The sequence below is a fragment of the Accipiter gentilis genome, chromosome 6 (genome assembly GCF_929443795.1).
Source record: "Accipiter gentilis chromosome 6, bAccGen1.1, whole genome shotgun sequence".
NCBI classification, from domain to species: Eukaryota; Metazoa; Chordata; class Aves; order Accipitriformes; family Accipitridae; genus Astur; species Astur gentilis.
Window position 1 is genome coordinate 2895099 of NC_064885.1, and position 19724 is coordinate 2914822.

Sequence of the window (19724 nt, forward strand, 5' to 3'; positions counted from 1 at the left end):
GTTTCACAACGCCCCGTCGCCCCCGGGCTTGGCCGTAGGAGGCGCCCGCTCCCCTCCGTTACCTCCCGCCCCCTCCCCCCCGGGCCCGGCAGCCCCGAAGAGCTGCTTGGGCGGGTCCTGTCACAAACGACGTTCGACCTGCGAGGCGGGAGGCTGAGGTAGGGCAGCCCGGGGGAACGTTAGAGGCTTGGCCCCCCCCGAGGGCGGAGGCGGAGGGCGGGGGGGGGGGGGGCGGGGGGGAGCCGGGCGTGGGGTCTCCTCGGGCTCTTCCCCTCCCGTGAGGCGATCGCTGCCGCCCCGCTTTTCTCGCTGAGGGACGCGGTGACAGGACCCTCGTCCCCCATAAAGTCCGTGGTGCCTCAGAGCGGTTTGCGGGCGGCTCCCGCTGAGGTGAAATTGGCGGGAAGGAGGAGAGGGTGAAGGGGAGCCGGTGGGGTTAAACCCCAAAGCGTTGGCGGGATGAAAACCCCGTCGCTGTCTCGAGTGGGACAGGGCCGGAGCGTATCGGGGAGCCGTGTGTGGAAGGGGCCTGGGCGCAGGTTTTGCTGCGGACCGGCGGGGAGGGCGAGCTGACAAAAACGCATCGAACGCCTGCGCCCTCAGACGCAGCCCAAGCATCAAAGGGCAGCCTCAAGATTTCCCTGCCCTGATTACAGGCCAGGTAAGGCAGGCTTTAATTGCACTTACGGTCTCTTAACTTCAGGCTGTTGGCTTCTGCAGCACCCTAGTGCAACCAGCTAGAAATCCTGCGGCTGCTTAATTTAGGCAGCCAAAAAAACCCCCACAGCCTTTCTTGAACTAATAAATAATACAGCTGATCTGTTCATTCTTGTTATTTATGTACGTAGATACTAAAGTCCTCAAAAGAAAACGCAGGGGAGGCAATTAGGGAGCAGGATTTTTTTTTTCTTGCTTCTGCATAAAAACCATCTTTAGTGGAGGAGTTAATTTACTCAAACTCATCATGCAACATCTCTAACGGAAACATTGTGCAGAGCCACATTGCTGTACAGTTTGCAGTTTGTGTATTTCCATGCTCCTCTTCTTCAGCAAAAAAGAAAGCTGGCATTTTGCAACAAGGGATGGTTTCTCACATTAAAGCGTCGTGAGCGCACCGAACTGCGCCCAGCATACGTTGTCTTCGCAGGGTCCATTCATGAAGCGTGCGGGCTCCTGTGTCACTTCTGCCCCTCCGCTCCCAGAGCATGGTTGGATCACATCGACGAAATGGCAACGCCCCGAATTTTGTATTCTCAGGGTGCACATTGATAAACTACGTATGAAAAGCACCGTGACATTTCATGTCATTTTTACCCACGGGAAGGGTTTTATTTTTAAGTTGCTAGAACATGCAGCTTGCTTGTTATCTACACAACAGTGAAAAGACAGACAGCCCCTTCATTTGCATACCCCTCTTTTGCCTGGAAGAAATACCTGTTCTTTAGGACATAGTGGCTTTGAAATAGGATCCTGAGATCTTTGTTGTAACATTTGACTTCAAAAGAGACACTACTGGGTTGGAAAGGAAGGCAGGGTAGTGAGTTGATCCTTAAAAATAATGAAATTTGGTAAGAAGCTACTAATGTTTAACAAACAAGGTTAAGGATAAGTGCAACCAGCTCTGCTCTCCCACCATATTTTTTCTATCCTGCAGCCCTACAAAAAGGTCATTCCGTGGAATTATGGCAGCAAAGACAAAACAATTTACGTTTTCCCAGTCCTCTGCTTTGCTGTTGTTATTGAGGTTGGTGGCATGCTACAGCTGAACTATTTTAGTCTTACTAGTTGAAATATGTTTAACTTTTACTAACTATGTAACAGCTAAATCAAAGTTTCTGATTTTTTAAAATATATCTTTGTTCTGTACAAGCTTACTCATCTAAATACACCCCAAAGTGAAATGAAATGCAGCGTTCGTGTTCCTACCAACCACTGAGCCCACAGCTATTGAGGTGCGTGTGGAGAAAAGTCTCTACAGCAGTATCGTAGTGTTAACTTCTCTCGCATCTTTTCAGACTCATTACAGCGCCGTTTGCTCGTACAGACTCTGTGATCAAAGAATGCTTGCTTGTGTTTCTTGGTTCTTTCAGAGGCATGGTTAATTATCTGTATCTATTCATAGTTTAAACATTCAGCATTAATAACTATGCTGGTTGCTTCAGGGCAGAGCGTGCCGCATTTGTTATCGACAATAAGCAATGAGAATTAATTGTCTCCCATTAATTCAGTGGTGAACAACTTACTTCATATGGCTTTAAAAGCAAGAGACGGCCTCACGATGCGGTGTTGTGCCGTTGTTGAGAGAAGCAGGTTGTTGTCGCTCTCGTCGTTACTTGTGCACCACAGTCCCCTTGGTTTGCTGTCTCTGTTGCTGCAAACCGCAGCTCCGGTCCTGGAATTGGTACCCACCAGCCTGCTGCCTGTGCGGAGCTACCAGGGCTCTGCACAGACACAGCAGAACTCCCACGTAATTTTTTGCTTCACAAAATGGAGTTGGCATCTCGATAGTTTGCTGCTTGTCCAGACACAACTCTGCTTTGTCACGCCCAATTAATGCCTTAATTCTGAATCACATTGATAGACTTGTGCTCACAGGCAGAACTCATCGCAGGTCTTGTGCTTCAAATATTTCAAAAATTAATATCCACGAGTAATTTTGCATAAATGAGTAGAGCCATTCAGTTCCTGATAGAGGCCCTTCTTCCCTAGGCAAGGCTAGGAAGCGTTTTAAAATAAATACATACACCAGTTACCAGAAAACTCTGCTGTAAACTGTGACATCTGTTTACAAGACATTGTTGCCAATTAATTACATTTGTCCCCAGGATAATACAGGCTGTTTTTCTTTAATTCTAAAGACTATATGGCTACAACTTGGAAGTAAACAAGCATGAAATCAGCATGGCCACAGCCTATAATCCTCAGACTTCCCCTTTCCATTGGCCAGCGGCTAAGAGAACCTCACAAATTTAAGAGTATTCCACAGCATGTCTGTCTTAAGGAATCTGATTTAGAGGCTTTATGTCCATAGGTTTTATGATTCATCACCTTTGATAGACAAGGAGAAATATGAAATATGGCCCATGTGCACTGCTGTAACTCCACTAACATTAGACATCTATCTAATCAATTACCATTTGTATTCTACTACTTATGTATTTATATCTCCCATTATTGAACTCCTCACAATTGTTGAATGTGTTTCTTTTCTCAACAACTTAATGAGGTCAGGAAGAACTGTCGTAGTTAAGAAAGTGAACAAGAGGGTGCTCTGCTCTGGGCTTGCAGGAAGACTGTGATAGAGAAACTGAGCACATCTCTTGTCAATACTCTGCCGGTATCCTGACCCACTGCATCGTGCTTCTTTCCACTTGCACACTGTTTGTTTGCTAATAAAAATTAATACAGAATGTTCCCACTTGAAGACATCTCAGCTGTCAAAATACAGTACTAAATGAGCTGCTGTTTAAAATAATTTTATAGACAAGTAGGTGGGCTTTGAGTACTTTCAAAGTAAAGCTGAAGATGAGCTGTCACAACATGTTGGTATGCAGGTTGGGGGTGAATTAGTTTTGGACCTTTGTATTTTCTTATAAAAGGCTGTGCTGCTCATTATCCGCACCACAAATTCCAACAACTGCTTTATGAATTCATCTGCAGTTGAGTTTTATCCTTCAGAGCATCACACTTTATCTAGGGTCTTCATTTATATTCATCAGTGAGGATGAAAATAAAATTTAGTTTTAATTCAAGGGCTAATTTAGATTTCAGTGTATGATTAACATTCCACACACAATTACTACCATCAAAGTCAAGCCTATGCATAAATCTTTGCAGGACTGGGGCCAAAACATTTTTAAGTATCCACTTATTCAATACATTTTATATAAAGAATTATTCTTATCTATTATTTATGCAAGGGCCTTAACTAGGTAAATCTTGACACAGCTAAGTCTCTAAGTAAGTACTCATTTTCTTATTTTTCATCTGGCTTCTACTCTATACATTGTTATCTAATTCTTCCAGCAGTTGGGTATGAACACAGTTCACTAACTGTAAAGACAATATTACTCTTCTGCATGAGTGTTTATAGGAGCAACAGGAGCATTCAGCAAACAATCTCAAAAACTAAGTTTTCAGGAAAATGTGTAACAGCTCCAACAGGTAACAGCACTGACTGTATAATTTGGTAAAACAAACCATTAAAAAAATAATCAACACTAAATCATAAAAAGCTATACTAAGTTACAAATTATTGCAATACGTACAGGAAAAATACTAATTTTTCCAATAAAACACCATCATTCAGCTACAGCAAACAAAATTCAACTAGTCCACTTAAGACAGAGTGGAATCACCAAAACTTTAATACTATATTTTTGGCATGCAATATATGCATAATTAAACAGTTAAAAAACATATACAAGTGTAGTATACATAAAGTAAATGCAGTCTTGCTGTGGATTGTATCTATCAGTATATTCACAGTACCAGTCATAACATTTGCTAGCAAGAAAAAAAGTAATTGATTTTTGTTAATAGCACTAATCAGGCAAATGTGTGACAGCTTGCCTTCCCTTTGCATAGGCACGGCCTCCGTTTCATGCTTTTTACTGGCATTAGGGGGCTTTACAACGTTCCAGCAACAGGGCACGCTGGACCCCTTCACAAGAAGCTTTGTGAACACCAACGTGAGATCACTCACTACAAAACAGATAAAGAAAGTCAGACAGTGAGCAACCACCCATATGCAATAGGATAGATTCGCCATCCGGCGGGACACAGGGTCCGCATATGCTTGCGACACATGAAGAAATACGAAAAGCACGAGAACTGTCAGCAGTAAGAAACACACTGCTTCAATCCAGCCTTTGACTGAGTTTCTGCACTTCAGCAGCCAGAGTCCCACTTGGACGCTCGCCATATATATGGCTAGATATCCAAAAAGAGAGAGCAGTCCTTCCCTGTTGGCATTTAAAACGCCAACCCTGGTATCTCTGCCGTCGCTCCCATGCAAGATAAATGTCTTCAGAGAGGTAGTGTTAAGAATAAGCTGATAAAGTACAGCAAGATTTATAGCAACAATCCAAGAATTATTTTTTGGAAATATGGCTAAAAGTAGAGATGCTGCAAGCCTCACAAATGCTAAGGTAAAGAAAAAATTCCAGTGCACTCCGTACTCTGAAGTATGTTCATGATACTCTATAGACTTAACACTAAGCAGTCGTCCAATGCCAAGAACAATCAACGGCCAAACGGAAAAGAACTGTCTGGCCAGATTGGAAAATTTTGGTTGTGTCATGCAAGACCTTTGTCTAACTTCAGGACAGATGACAGCATTACCAAAAATAAAAGCTCCCACCCCCAAATCCATAACTCCTGTTCCGTAGGTCTCGGCTTTGGCGTATCGTCTTGGATACTGCGGGAAATCCACTGCTAAAATGCTGATTGATGTCAACACATTGACATAAACGCGAAACACAGTTATTGCTGGAATGTATTCTGGATCCAAGTACGTCTTCTGGAAGTCTTTTACGATTTGCCTAAAAGGCACTCTGGTCTCCCGTTTTCTTTGGCTGTATATTTTAGAAAATATTCCGGCACAGATGGCTGCAATGACAGGTGGCACGAAAAAGATGACTGGAGACAAGACTGTACAGGAGAACAGGAGGGGAGATACGAGCACAAGGAAGTCTAGCAGCAGGCTGTATTTCCTCGAACTTAAAGGTTTCCCATAGTGCAGGTAATATAAAATCAAGAGGAGTCCTCTGCAAAGCAGGCAGAGTGGAGCTAGAGACAAGCCTACTGAAATTTCCAGCAAACTAGTTCCATTTAAGTTGCTGATAAAGGCTTCCTTCAGATGTTTTTGTGACATTCTTCTTTCTTCCTCTGAAAACACAAACGTGAACTTGAGTTAGTTGTGTAAAACGGGTCTTGGAACTTCATCAAAAATGAATCTAATGTACCAGTTCATTAAAACATACATCGATGTCAGAAGCCATCTGTTTTTCAGTTACCCTTCAATTTAAAGGATACAGAAGAACAACCCCGGTGCTGCAAATGCTGCAAGGCGCGGACACTCGGCTGCGGCCTGGGAGACTGAGCAGAGGCACCGGCACTTGCAAGGCCTGACCGAGTTCCAGAATTACAAATCTTGCTGTGTTCCAACAAGATTCTTAACGTATTTTTGCTGAAGATCTCTAAATACCAAACACCCTGTTGGATATTCACCTTGTGAATAATCTTACTGCCCATCCCGCTCTGTAGAATATACTTAGTCATATTCTCTATAGCGTAAATGAAACAGATACGTAAAAACGCGACCCTAATTAAGTTTCTGTTGCCTGGTCAGCAGAGAGCGTGCAACGAAACCAGCAGCTAAAATCCCCGCTCCCAACTGACGTGCCTTTTTAAAAAAAGCCCCAGACCCACAGCGATCCTACCCCAGCCAGGCTCCTCCGCCTTGTGGGACCTGTTTCAAGAGAATATACGTTAAATATAAAAGGCGTTCATTAGCAAGTCCAAAATCGCTCTTTCGTTTAGTTTAACCCCGCAGCGTGGGTTGCAACAAAGATTTTGTTAGCTGATCGCCCTCGCCCGCACGACCTGGACAGCCGGGGAGGGCGGGGGGAGAGCTTACCGCTGTCGGGAGAGCTTTTGCCGCTGTCGGGAGAGCTTTTGCCGCTGTCGGGAGAGTCTTTGCCGCTGTCGGGAGAGCTTTTGCCGCTGTCGGGAGAGCTTTTGCCGCTGTCGGGGCCCCGGCACTGCGGCAGCCGAAGGTGAACGGGCGCCGTGGGGGGGGGGCAAGCCCGCATTTCAAGGTTGCCGTCCACCGCAGAGGCCGAGGAAAACAATCCCCGGAGGCCCCCGGTGTAACTTAAATCTCTTGTCCGCCGCAGGGCGCTCTGGCTTCAGCCGAACCCCGGCCCGGGCCGCCCGGCTGGGTCAGCGCTTCCCGGGCTCGTCCCGCCGTCAGGTAAACGCCGGCCGCGTTCTCCGCCCGCACTTTCGCCGAGCGGCAGGGAAGCAGCCTGCTCTTCCGCACCTCCCGATTCACCGCCGACCATTGCCGCCGCCGGTAGCTCCCGCCCCGGCTCCGCCTCCTCCGTCGGCCGCGCCGAGCTGCCCTCCGCCTGCCCGCGGTGAGTGTGCCCTGCCCGGGGACAGCGCCGAGATGGCCGCGGCCCTGCCCGGAGCCCCCCCCGGGGGGGGGGGGGGGGAACACGGGACCCGTACCGCATAACGCGGGGTCTTGCGGTGGCGAGGCCCTGGGGGGACGGGGACACGGGGACAAACACGCCGGGCCGGTTGGGAACGACCTTGGGGGGGGGGGGGGGGGGGGTGCGCGGGCGATGTCGGATTGTGCCCCGGCAAAGGCCGGAGGAGAGGCTGCATCCGCAGGGAGCTGCGGTTGGTAGGCTGTGTCCTTGGGGAACTGGGACAAAGAACGGCTCCGCCAGCTGTAGGCAACACCTCTGCTAGGAAAGGGTGATAGTGGAACGAGATTGGAAGCCCTTCAAAGGCAGGGAGGGTCTTGGTGATGGGGGTCGTGCGCACCGCCAGCTCTATGCACTTCAGGGATCAAAGTAGTCTCTAAGGGGTGTTTTCGTGCCAGGCGAGGATGGAATAAGAATAGAATAGGAATGGAATAGGACGGAATGGAAGTAATGGCAGTTTCAGCTGCTGGAAGAAGACAGAATTCTTCCTGGCTCTGTGACTGGAATCTCTGTGTTTATCACAGAAATGCAGAGGGTGAGCTTGACTCACCTTGGGTTGGCTCCCACAGATTTTTAAAAGGAACAGGAAGAGGACAGCAAGCAAGCCTATCTTCTTTCTGGTGCAATACAAAACTTCTCCCAGTCACTCCTCTTCCAAAAGCACTAGCTTCTCTGGTGCCGTCAGACCCACAAACCTGCCCTATTTACCCTAACAGGAGGAATTGAACAAAACCAAAGTTGCAATTTCTTGCCAAGAAACGTCACTTTACTAATTCAAGAGAAGCAAAGCGTTTCATTCCTGCAGTAAGGAAAGATATATTATTCCCTCCAAATAAGCTGTATTTGCAGGGGCAGACAGAATGTATGACTATTACTCTGTTAGTGCAGATAGGCTTTCTAGCTCAAGCATTACTTGGGATTGGGGTCTGAAGCATTTGGGCTCTGCTTGTGGAACCCTCTGGAGAATGACATATTTTGTTCTAAATGTCTTTTTTTTTTTTTTTTTTAATTTAAGTGTTCAGTCTGATTTGAATGAGATGCCCTAGAGTAAAGGCCCTCTCCAGCATTCCCATCCATAGGGCTGGACAAGATGCCAAAGCAGGTAAAAAAATAACCAGGAATTGCGTGTGCTGATTAAATTTTACTGGCAGGCCATGCAGTCAAGATTAGGTAACTACCAATGTGTATTCTACGCTACTTCATGAATTGACTGGACCTATTAACCGTGTGGTTTTGAGCTTTGTTACTAACACCAGCTAGTGATTTCTGTTATGCCATTGGCTATAACAGGGCAGGTGTTCATGCATGTAGCAAGCATATCCTTAAGGGTATTTTTTCAGTAAAATTGATGGACACATGAGCTATGCAGTGTAGGTATCAGAAGTGATTATATTTTCAAATATTATTTTTCTTTTGGCTAAGCGATCACCATCTCTTCTCAAATGAAGCGATGTTGAGCAGGGGGTTGCAGGGGAGCAAAACCAAGCCCTTTCTCAGGTCTTGCAATATCAGCTGCACAGTGGACTTAACTTGGCTGGTGCCAGCGTAATATAGCGAACACATGGGAGGGCACAGGAACAATGAGCAATTGGCAGAAACTCATCTTGTCCATGGAGTATTTCATAATGTGCGTGTCTGTTCTCTGTGGAAGCAGCAAGCTTCTTAATGTTCATTCAGAGGAGAATAACAGAAATCGCTTTGATGGCAATGCTTAACTGCGTTGCTAAGCTTTTTTTTTTTTTCCCTTGCTGTGTAAAATTTTGTATTACTGGAAATGAACTACTTACGCTGTCTGCAAAAGATAATAATGCTCCTAAATGAGAACATTATTGTAGCTTCCCCCCTTGCCCCCCCCAAATGTGTTAATGGGGTTTTGCAGTTTATTTTCCCCTTTATTAATGAGCTTAGCTTATGTAGTGGGAATGCTGCTAACTAAATTTAGCACTTTTTCTGTATAAACAAGGTGATACTGTTCATTGACTTGGTTAACTTGTAAAGAATTGCAGATTTATGCTACTAAATACAAATGAGTAGGGTTACTTAGGAGGAATTTTGGTCAAGGAGAAGGGCAACAGAAAAGGAATATCTAGAATGCAAAAATCAGGACTGTCATCTTTTCCCTTCTTCATTTTCCCTTCCAGCCTCTCTCTTCTCCCCGCACCCCCCCCCCCCCCCCCCCCCCCCGCTGCCCCACCAAATGACAAACAGGACCTGAAATCTCTTCTGGCTAAGTTTTCCATTATGTTTGTACAGCAAATACGTCCTTCCAACTAATATTGTCAAGGACATGGGAGCCCAGAGGCTAAGACTTAAATACTTGAAGTGATTCCGAGGGGACATATCTTCACCTAATGCAGGCCAGCTCTTACCATGCCACCATTTCTTTCCCACGGCTGCAATATGTGCACTCTGCAACTTCACTCTCGGGGCCCTCAATCTCTGCTCTAAAAATTGAAGTCTGTGCTAGGAAAACTGCATTTTTGTTGGACCACAGTAGCTTTCAGCTCTACCTTAGCCTCTACAGCCAGTCCTTCCTACTTCCCTCTACCCAAGGCAGTGTTTGCATTGAATGCGTGACATTCATAGGCTTAGAAATATGCCACTTAAGAACATTGCATAAATGTGTCTGTGCTGAATGACCTGCAAAATTGCAAGTGCCAGGTGGTGTGAGTCTAAGGACACATTCTTTCCGAGTGCCTTTGCTTACAGCCAGAATTACCAGCGATGAATTCAGTTTACAGTGTTGTCAGCCTGCCACCTCTCATATGCTAGATAATACCTTTCTAAAAACAAAGCACCCCATGGGAACCATTGATGCCAGGGGACGACAATTGGGAGGAAGAGTAGCTCAAACATACTAAGTTATGACTGCTGCCGAGACTGAACTTCTGTTACATGGAAGCAGTAGAAAAGCTATAAACTACAGTGGATGAGGTAAAAGTCCAGCTATATTCAGCCTTTGACTGGAGCTGATCTGACATCCTCTCTAGGAAAATGGCCAAAAAGAAGACTCTATCATCCAGAATGACCTCAGTGAATCACTTGAAGAAGAAGTTAGAGCGTTCCTCAGTGATGAGGAGAAACTGCATCTTTTTGATGACCTCACTAAAGTTAATCCGGTGACAACTACAACAGGTAAGCAGCCAGCCAGGGGAGTATCTCCTGAGGAATCACTTTCCTTGGTGGCTACTAACATATGGTGGTTACTGTTCTCATCGCATTAATACAATCATGAACACAGTAGTTAAAGATTCAAAGCCTATTAAAGCCTATAGAAAGCCTTAGAAAGTCATATTTGGCTTGGTTGATTTTTTTATTTTATTTTTTTTGAAAATACTCTTATTTTAGATTTAGCCATGCTAACCTCTTATCCAGCTCTCCATGCAGAGCTCACATTTGTATTGTTGGTTCAGGTAGCCAGGGTGTGGTTGAGAGTTAATGCTATTGAAGGACTCCAGCATGACCTTGTGATTGCAGTTTGGTGTTACACGAATGTATCAGAAAACAAGGCTCTAACTTACATTCAAAATATATCCATGAAATTGGTTTTGAAAAGTAAATTCCTCACTCGACTTTTTTAAAGAGGATCCTGTTAAGAGAAGCTAAGGCCTGTTCCTAGCGCAGGTGGGGAATTATTGCCTCTGTTCTGCAAGTAAGCAGATTTGCTTTCTAGGACTGACTATGAAACTTCATAAAAGCACAGGATTTATTGAATGGAATAGTTAGCAGATCCCTTAAGATTTTTAAAAATAAGGGCAACTCTTAAAGACATTGTTTTGTATATTAGACCTATATCACTCTCTTGATCACCTCATTCTCTATTAAACCTAATAGGTAACATATCTGAAGATTTTTGTTACAAACAGAAACAGGAAGAGTCAAATACACTCTTCAAAAGATGCTAACAGAAGGTGTGTCTTTCAGTTCTGAAATGTCTTCAAGCAAGATACACAGTAAACTTGTTTTACACAAATGCTGGCTGCAGCCTGGTGGCTTTAAATCCATTTCAGCCTGTCTCCTACCTCTATTCACCTGAGCTTATGAGAGAGTACCATGTTGCACTTCGTCCTCAGGTAATCCTTATATTTGAAATAACTGTCCTGCAGAACCAGATGTCAAGTTCTTCAAAATCTATATAAGCAAAATAATCCTAAAGGATAAAACCCATTTCTAGTGAAATATGACTTCTGTTAAAAGAGCAGTACTGTTTTCAGATAAATGTGAGAAGACCTTTGCTGTCCATTGCCGTTGAACTGTGTAATTACTGTTCTCTTAAATATTAATATTCTCTTTTATTGCCAGGATTTAAAACCTCACATCTTCACAGTGGCTGAGCAAGCCTACAGAAAAGTCCAAAGCCAGATAGACCCTGTAAACCAGTCTATAATTGTGAGTGGAGAAAGTGGTGCTGGGAAGGTAAGGAGATTTTTTTTCTGACATTGCTCTTAAGTTTTGAGATTTGCTAGTGATTTGTAGTGCATAGTATTTCAGTGAACAAGCAAAGAAAAAAAAATTCTGACAGAGCATGTAGCCAGTCTGCTCTAGCACGACTCTCTTGAAATATGTGTAAAGCATTAAGTGATTGCTGCAGATAGACTCCACTAAATATAGCTGCTCTTTAGGTGACATCTGTAATTTCTGGGAGGGCTAGATTTGAATCATTCAACAGGAATTGCACCTCAGTTAATGTCTCAGCCTAGTCTGTTAGGGTGCTAGTGTGGGTCTCAGCAAACCCTATGCAGAGACTTAGAAGAAGTGGAGAGTTCAAAGCCTATCCTAGGCCCTTCTGTAACGGTCCATCCCTATTCAGGAAGATATTGAAGATATTTTTAAGCCCGAGAACAAAATGGTGTGCTGAGTGTTAATGACTCAAAGTCCATTTGTATTCAATTCATCTTAAGATACTAGCTGTTAATTCTAGCTGAGCTTCCAGATAGTTACAGCTTGATAAAACTGCCATTCAGCAAAGCACTCTGACTCCAATAGCATTTAAATGTGTCTGTTGCATGTAAGCATAAGCACAAAAAGTTTCCACTGAACTAGAGCTATAAACCTGACACAATTACTCTCTTTAGCTTCATCGCCAGCTGCAGCTAGTACTGTTTCACTAACTAACGTAACTAATAACATGGTAAAAACAAAGACCTATTGTCAAGCCTTTCTCTTGCAGACCTGGACATCTCGCTGCCTTATGAAATTCTATGCTTCTGTTGCTGCTTCAGTTATCTCCCCAAAAGGCAATGAAACTGTGGAAAGGATAGAGAAGAGAGTGTTGGATTCCAACCCTGTCATGGAAGCATTTGGTAAATTAGGCTTTTTTAACAGCAAAAAGAAGTAGTGGCCACTGTGGGAATTTTCTTTGTTAATAGACAAGTCTAAGCTAGCTCTTGGTCCTCTCCTTAAAAGACAAACTCTTCAAATACTGGAGCTACGTATAAATCACCCTTAATATCTGTATGTCCTACATGGAAGAGTAAAACCACTCTGATTATTTTGTATCTGTCACTGGCAATTTCACAGGAAATGCATGTACCCTGCGGAATAACAACAGTAGCCGTTTTGGAAAATATATCCAGCTTCAGTTAGACAGGTAATAATTACTGTGTAAAAACCTTATCTATTGTCTTGTTCCTTTAAATCTTTACAAGTCTCTTTCTGAAGTCTGCCACAGAATATTTTATCTGTCTTTAGAACATATTTTGGTTTGCTGGCAACTTTTTTTTTTTTTTCTTCTGCAAGCTCTCAGCCTGATACTAAAAGAGAGCAATGGAAAAACAGATGCAGTTAAGAACTCTGAATAAAATATTACATTAATCTTGCACAATGCCGAAGGTGGACTGCAAAGCATTCATAGTCAGTTGGTATCGTAACAACACAACACCTGTCAGATTCTGTGAGGAAGTTTTGTTGAAATCTTTGCGCTTTTTTTTTTCTCCTCTAGATTCCACCATCTGAGTAGTGCTTCCATTCAGACTTTCCTTTTGGAGAAGACCAGAGTTGCCTATCAGGCCCCCAGTGAAAGGAACTTCCATATTTTTTATCAGGTTTGCCTTCATTTAATTTTGCTAGATATTTCTGACAAATAGTGGGGATCAAATCACGAGATTTAGCATAGTTGCAACTTCTAATATTTAACAGTTTTCCTGTCTGCCACGCTTCCAAATTAAATCATGCTCCCAGTACGTTATTCTTCATTGTCTGTGAACTGTAAATACCAAAGGCAGAATTCAGTCGTTACCTTGTTTTCTGTCTCCAGATCACAAAAGGTGCTACTGCAGAAGAGAGGCTGGAATGGAACCTTCCAGAAGGGGCTGACTACCGCTGGCTGCCAAATTCTGAAAGAAACTTAGATGGTAAAGATTAGTTTCACAGACTGTCCATTAATAATGGCTGTAACCTTAAAGGAAGGTAGGCAAAAATGTGTCTGTCCTATTAAATCCTCTGACCCCGGGTTGGTCAGCCAACAGCAGACATTCTGCAAAGCCACCTGCATTAATGGGATTCTTTATAAGTTTCAGTTTGCACTATTAAGAGTTTTCACCTGGCTTAAAACAGCGGTTTCTGGCCAAGCAAATTTGCATCTCTCTGTAGCTATGTTTAGAAACTGTCTCGTCTTTGGATGTGCTTCAGCAACCTGCTGCCTAACTTCAGAGCCCCACAGAGTCAGTATTAAATCAATGACTTGGTTCTCTAGTTTGTGCTCTGGGATTTAACGAAGAGCATCTGGCTTCCTTGATCTCCTTTGACAATTCTAGCTAAATTGGTTGTGGTATAGACTGTTCTGCTTGCTCGTGTTTGTGTGCATGGCTTTCTTTTAAATAGCACTTGTTTGGCTTTTCAGAGGACTGCTTTGAGGTGACCAGAGATGCGATGTTTCACTTGGGCATTGACCGCTCCACACAGAACAATATTTTCAAGGTCAGGTACAAAGCATGGTCACCACAAGACTGCTAATGATGTTTGGAATGGCTTTTTAGTGTGGGATTTCTGCAGAAGTAAATCTGTGTCAACGTACAAAGCATGAGTTATTTGGTACTCCTGGCTGGAGGGCTTGCAACTACACATTAGGTTGCATAGCCAAATATTAGATCTTAACTAAAAGCCTGCACCTGTGAACTTTAGTTTTCCTTCAGTAATTGCATCATTAGGAATTAACATAGAAATTTGGAATCTACTTATTTTTTTTGTGCAGAAATGTTTTGACTGTTTGTGTGGCTAAGGCCACTGTGGCTAGGAGGACGCTGTCTTGAAGGGGAGCTCTGTTTTAGAAAACTCAGTGATTGATTATATTTCAGGTATTGTCAGGCCTTCTCCATCTTGGGAATGTTCAATTCTCTAATCCAGTGGATGAATCTCAGCCTTGTGAACTAGAAGACAAAACCAAAGGTGAGGCAACAAGCGTGCTGTGCTCCAGAGAGTCTTGTTATCTTAGTGCAGATGCCTAATGGAAAGGATTACTATGCTCTTCTGCTTGATAGGAGACTATCAAGGTCACGAGCAAACCAAAATTTAAATGTGTTTTTGTTCGGTACCTCACAGTTTCGAAGTATTGAACAAACAAAAACCTAATGCTCCCCTGCTCCAAGAGATAACATCCTTCCATTACAGGTCAAGGCAACTGCAACATTAGACAGTCATTTCAGAATGATTATTGGCAGAACTGTTACTCTTGATTGTAATCTTCACTGACTTCACAAGACTCCCAGAAATCTGACCCAGAGTGGAGAGCAGGGCTTTTAAAACGAAACCTTTGAAGTTTTCATGATAAGGACTAAACCTTAGTAACAGCAAATCTGTGAAATTGCAGCATAGGTTGTTCTGCATGTCTTTAGGAGGCTTGAGGATCTAGTTTTCCTTCAGAACTAAAACACTGTCCTGAACAGGGAAGTTTCCTACTATTATTTCACATGGTCTGAATTCACACTACTTAATATTCCAACATTTTTGCATACAGCTCAGGTTAGCAAGATCTTAAATGCTTTGTTAGAAAATACTCATTCTTCTACGTTTCCTTACTATCCTCAAAATCCCTGTTCTTCTCTGGTCATGACTGTTTGATTTCTCTATCTGGATTTAGCGGTCTCTGCTCAAAAAAGGTAAAAAAGTAACAAAGACATACCTAGAGAGTACTCTCTAAAATGCCTACTTCAGTGTGCCAAACTTCAGACTTTTTTGGTATTGTTGTTTCATGTTAAACAGAGTACCTAAAATTCTAGGGGTACTGTACATCCAAATTAAGAGTCTGGTCTTGCAAAACTTTATCCCGAGTTTGGGTAAAAAGATCCAAAATCCATATTTAAGTTTGCAAGTTGATGGAAGTGTCATTTTTCTATACTATCTCTAGACCTTTCATAACTTTAAAGGGACTGCATTCATTTGACACTGCAGACAACTTGCAATGTTTTTTTTCCTGAACAAGATTTTGTAAAGACTGCTGGAGACTTGCTGAAGATACCTGTCGAGGAACTACTGGAATCATTAAGAATTCGAACAATAACTGCTGGAAAACAACAAGTTTTCAAGAAGCCATGCTCCAGAGCTGAATGTGAGACTAGGAGGGACTGCCTTGCCAAAGTGATCTATGCTAAGTAAGGACATGTAGGCCAGGCTGCTGTGCTAATCCATATAACTTTTGTGAGAGAATAGGGAGGCCAGAGAGATTTACTTTCCCTGGCTTTCTGCTTGGACTCAGTAACAGTATAAGCCTCCCTTCCCCTCTCGACACACCCTTGATTCAGTTGTGGATACTGATGTAGCTGCCATATATCTAACAGAGAGATCTTCAGAGAACTGCTGTTTCATGTCAGCAGGCAGCATGTCATAATTTTGTGTTTCCTCCATCTGATACTGGTATAAACAGCAGTAAAAGAATGCTACTCTGATTGTTGTAAGCAAGCACTTTCCAACTAATACAGTTGTCATTGTCTGCAGATTGTTTGAATGGCTCGTTTTGGTCATAAACGAAAGTATCTATGCAGATCCATCAGTGTGGACCAACTTCATAGGTATGGTTATTCAGCCCTGGTGTAACCAAGTAACCATATGTCCTTCCAACTACTCCTAGACCAAAGTGCACTGTCTTCCCATGTTTCTTGTAGGTTTGTTGGATGTTTACGGTTTTGAAGCCTTCCCGGAAAACAACTTGGAACAGCTTTGTATTAACTATGCCAATGAGAAACTGCAGCAGCACTTTGTAGCACACTATCTGAAGGCACAACAGGTAATACCCCACTAAGATCAAATGTTAAATATCTAATTTTTAAACAGCATCTTTTGTCGCTTTAATTTTATTTTTGTGCCTCTGGTCAGATTACAACTTTCAGTCGAGTAAGTAATGCCACAGAAATCAGTAGGATGTGAGTGACAGCTGCTTTTTTAAAGAGGAGAGTGTGGGGCAGTTTGTGAATGAGACAGCTTTCTCCCTTGGGTACTGGAAATCTGTTCCCTATTATACAGCTCCATTGGCTCTGTGGCCTGTTAAACTGTTTGCTTTCCCTCAAGGAGCTGAACACTTAAAACTAAATTCTTGAGGGAAGTGTAGCCTAAATTGAGATTCTCTTGGCAGCTGCTGCTTATAACCATGTTAATTCTCTTCAAGCGTAAAGTACCTAAATGGGTGGGGAGCTTCTAGACCTGAACTTAGCACAAAGGCAGAGCGCCCAACAGAACCATGTAACATGAACATTAACAGCACGTGGTACCTGGTGGAGACCTTCTGCCGCGAGAGAACAGCTTCCTAAACCCAGTTGTCATGCTGGTACCTTTAAAGACAAAAACACACTGCGCACTAGCTTTTATTTTTGAATGGTGAGGTACACGAGTTGTGTTGTTTCATAGTACAGAAGGTATTTGCACCATGCTAAATACATTGCAGTCACTTGCCTAACTGGTCACACACTGCTAATTCCAGTTCTCATCTGAGTGCTTTGAAAGCTACAGAGTCACTGCCAGGCCTGGGCTGCTACTCTAATAGATGTACTTAAGTCCGTGTTGAATTCCCCCACAACATATACATTACCATAACGCTCTTTGCCATTAACTGGAATCTGGGAATTTATTTTCTTTATGGCACCAACATGATGGTACCTTCTGTCTCACGGCATAGTTTTATCAGTTTGTTCAGGAGATGAGTATCTCTTGGACCATAATTTGTGCTTTCATATGCCCAGCGTTTTTTTTCCTGCCTGCCCTCATCAGTGTGCCAGGGGTTAATGGTCAGCAAAGATGGAAACCACGTTCAAGTGCACAATTACTTTCCTTGAAACTGATTCATGACCTCTGTTTACAGTACCCCTCCCAACAACTGCCTGCCCTCTTACCTCTCTTGATCTGGCTGTGTCCCAAACCACTTAAACGCCATTAGTGGCTGTGCTGAGCAAGCTTTTGGCAGGAGACTTTTAAAATAACTGGCCAGAGCTTGTGCTTGTTAAACACTCCTGACAGTTTGTCCTGTAATTCGGCATAAATATTGTACAAATTATTTTAAGCAGTATCTTTCTCCACTTCATTTTGGATCAGCTGTTGTTTTAAATGGAGCCCAGTTAGAAAAGTCTGGCACACAATGGTTGGTTTAAGGCTGCATCCCAGTCTAAAGAAGGAGTTCTGTGTGTTCCTTGCCCTTCGGGGCAAAACTCAGTACAGCCAGGAGAGGCTTAGTGTGACTGTAGCCTCTGTTTGTTTAGTCTAAATCAGCCTTGCAGCTTTCTGATAAATCTGTGAGGTTCCCAAACACTTAAACAAATTGTTCCATCATGATCTGCTGCTACATACTCAGAAGCTACCTGGAGTAGAATATCCTGGTTTGTTTTGTTGTTTTTTTTTTCCTCCAGATTGCCACTGAACACAAGATGAGCTTTGGATGAGCAGGCTGAGCCTGGGATTAACTTGTTAAACAGTAACTGCATCCAACTGCAAAAACGCATACAGTTATTTGCGCTCTGGTGCCCTCTGCTGCAGAATAACCGATTTCTCTCTTACTTCAGGAAGAATATGCCGCTGAGGGCCTACAATGGTCTTTCATAAACTACCAGGATAACCAGAACTGCCTTGATCTGATAGAGGGCAATCCTCTCAGCATTTTTTCTTTGCTGAATGAGGTAAGTGTGGATCTAAACCCCTAATGCTTTTGGCCTAGTTGCCTGCCTTCTGTCTCATGCCACCAAAAAAATCATGAACGCTATATTAGCAGTAAACTTGTCAGCTATAAAATTTCTGCAGAGCTTGTTTTTCAGAACAAGCATGACAGTGCTTCTTCCTATTCCGAGTTGTCTTTTTTCCTCTGATTCTGGATATTCTGATTTAAATATGAAGCCTTAATTACATTTTTTTGTTGTGTTCCCCTCCACCCCTGTATTTCAGGGCTTGCATACTCAAAGCAACTCTAAAAATAAAATGGCTATGATTTTAATTGAAAGTGTTTTAGCTTTTAAAGACAGTTCTTTATGACAAATAAGAGATGCTGCAATTTTGTCTCATTTGCTATGCAGGAGTGCCGTCTGAATAGATCTTCTAACACCGACCTGTTTCAAACTCGGATTGAGAAAGCCTTGTCTAATAATCAATGTTTAAGTCGAAACAAGTTTAGTAAGAAGCCTAACTTTATTATTTCACATTATGCTGGCAAAGTCTGCTATCAGCTGGCAGCAATGGTGGAGAAAAATAAGGTAGGTGTTTTCAGAAAGAGCTGTTTAAAAACCAACAATCTTACAGACCAAAAGCACTTTAAATCAAAGCACCACTAACAAGTATATTCAGTGATGCTTACTGGCTATACATACCTTGCTCCAAATAAATCCTTCAGGCCATGTAAAACTGGGTAGTGTTCCTGGTTTGATTTTCAGTGAACCATCACTGGCACAAGCAAATTTAGCTGACCTTTCAGCTGAGGATTAAGTGGACCATGTATCACCAAATCACGGCTTCTTCCATTCCTGAGACAATGCGGAAGTGTTAATGGCATCAGGGCATTTCTATAACCTTCAATATAGCACTCCATTTCCCAGAAAAATTCAGATAAGTTTATGAGAAACAAGAACATGGACTCAACTACTGAAAGTTCTGAAAGTACCAGGAAACTTGAGTTTTGGCCTCATTGTCCCATCAGGGATAAAATGAAATAGTCTGCAGACATGAGGGTTCCTTGTCAGTTCTGACATTGCCAGCAATTATGGGAAGTGGTATCAGGTGATGCAATAAAAATACCATCTCTTAATTAAAAGGAAGACTTTCTAATAGACTTTCTAATATCTGCAGCAGACTCTCTTATGGGGATTAAACTAGTCTTGAGACTTCTAGCTCACTTAAGCTGTATAACTGGAACAATGTTAGGAGCAGCTGTACATTTGACTAGATTTGCTAAATGTTCAGCCAAACATTGTTTTCTGTACCTGAATCTGACTATGAATGAATGTATGCAGTCAGATTTGAAACTACAGCTGTGGTTAAATCAAAGTTGGCATCAGAAATACTATTCCATCTATATATGTGGACTTTTTAGTCATTTTCAAA

General features: G+C 42.9%; 2 protein-coding genes and 1 long non-coding RNA gene across 10 annotated transcripts in view; 1 reads left to right on the top strand and 2 right to left on the bottom strand.

Moving 5' to 3' along the window:
• Nucleotides 1–41: 41 nt before the first annotated feature.
• MYO19 (myosin XIX) overlaps nucleotides 42–19724 on the top strand; it is a 28128-nt gene continuing 8445 nt past the window's right edge. For 4 of the 5 annotated variants that reach the window (XR_007506297.1, XM_049802397.1, XM_049802400.1 and 1 more), the window contains exons 1-16: nucleotides 7057–7142; nucleotides 8233–8319; nucleotides 10208–10352; nucleotides 11142–11290; nucleotides 11520–11633; nucleotides 12388–12520; nucleotides 12738–12807; nucleotides 13159–13261; nucleotides 13474–13570; nucleotides 14059–14135; nucleotides 14513–14603; nucleotides 15637–15805; nucleotides 16149–16222; nucleotides 16316–16437; nucleotides 18200–18313; nucleotides 18704–18880. Coding sequence is in view for 4 of the 5 variants with exons in the window: in XM_049802397.1 (XP_049658354.1) it covers nucleotides 8308–8319; nucleotides 10208–10352; nucleotides 11142–11290; nucleotides 11520–11633; nucleotides 12388–12520; nucleotides 12738–12807; nucleotides 13159–13261; nucleotides 13474–13570; nucleotides 14059–14135; nucleotides 14513–14603; nucleotides 15637–15805; nucleotides 16149–16222; nucleotides 16316–16437; nucleotides 18200–18313; nucleotides 18704–18880 (1647 nt within the window). In the remaining variant the exon portion in view is untranslated. Of the gene's footprint in view, nucleotides 159–7056; nucleotides 7143–8232; nucleotides 8320–10207; nucleotides 10353–11141; nucleotides 11291–11519; nucleotides 11634–12387; nucleotides 12521–12737; nucleotides 12808–13158; nucleotides 13262–13473; nucleotides 13571–14058; nucleotides 14136–14512; nucleotides 14604–15636; nucleotides 15806–16148; nucleotides 16223–16315; nucleotides 16438–18199; nucleotides 18314–18703; nucleotides 18881–19724 lie in introns of those variants that run through there. The other variant, XM_049802398.1, reaches the window with a different exon arrangement.
• Nucleotides 330–6892, bottom strand: PIGW (phosphatidylinositol glycan anchor biosynthesis class W). Of its 4 annotated transcripts, XR_007506298.1 has the most exons (3): nucleotides 6641–6892; nucleotides 2244–5889; nucleotides 330–1548 (listed from the first exon to the last, which is right to left on the bottom strand). XR_007506298.1 is itself a non-coding variant. In XM_049802408.1 (2 exons), exons 1-2 carry the CDS (start codon nucleotides 6813–6815, stop codon nucleotides 4355–4357), a joined length of 1668 nt encoding a protein of 555 aa, XP_049658365.1. In that variant the 5' UTR covers nucleotides 6816–6892; the 3' UTR covers nucleotides 330–4354. The 4 variants fall into 4 exon arrangements, 3 of the variants coding, with proteins under 3 accessions (XP_049658365.1, XP_049658364.1, XP_049658363.1); XM_049802408.1 differs by having other exon boundaries at nucleotides 330–5889; nucleotides 6683–6892; XM_049802407.1 differs by having other exon boundaries at nucleotides 330–5889; nucleotides 6662–6892.
• Nucleotides 14510–19278, bottom strand: LOC126039353 (uncharacterized). Its single transcript, XR_007506301.1, has 3 exons — nucleotides 18995–19278; nucleotides 16919–16978; nucleotides 14510–14584 (listed from the first exon to the last, which is right to left on the bottom strand). It is a non-coding gene; the product is annotated as an uncharacterized LOC126039353 (long non-coding RNA).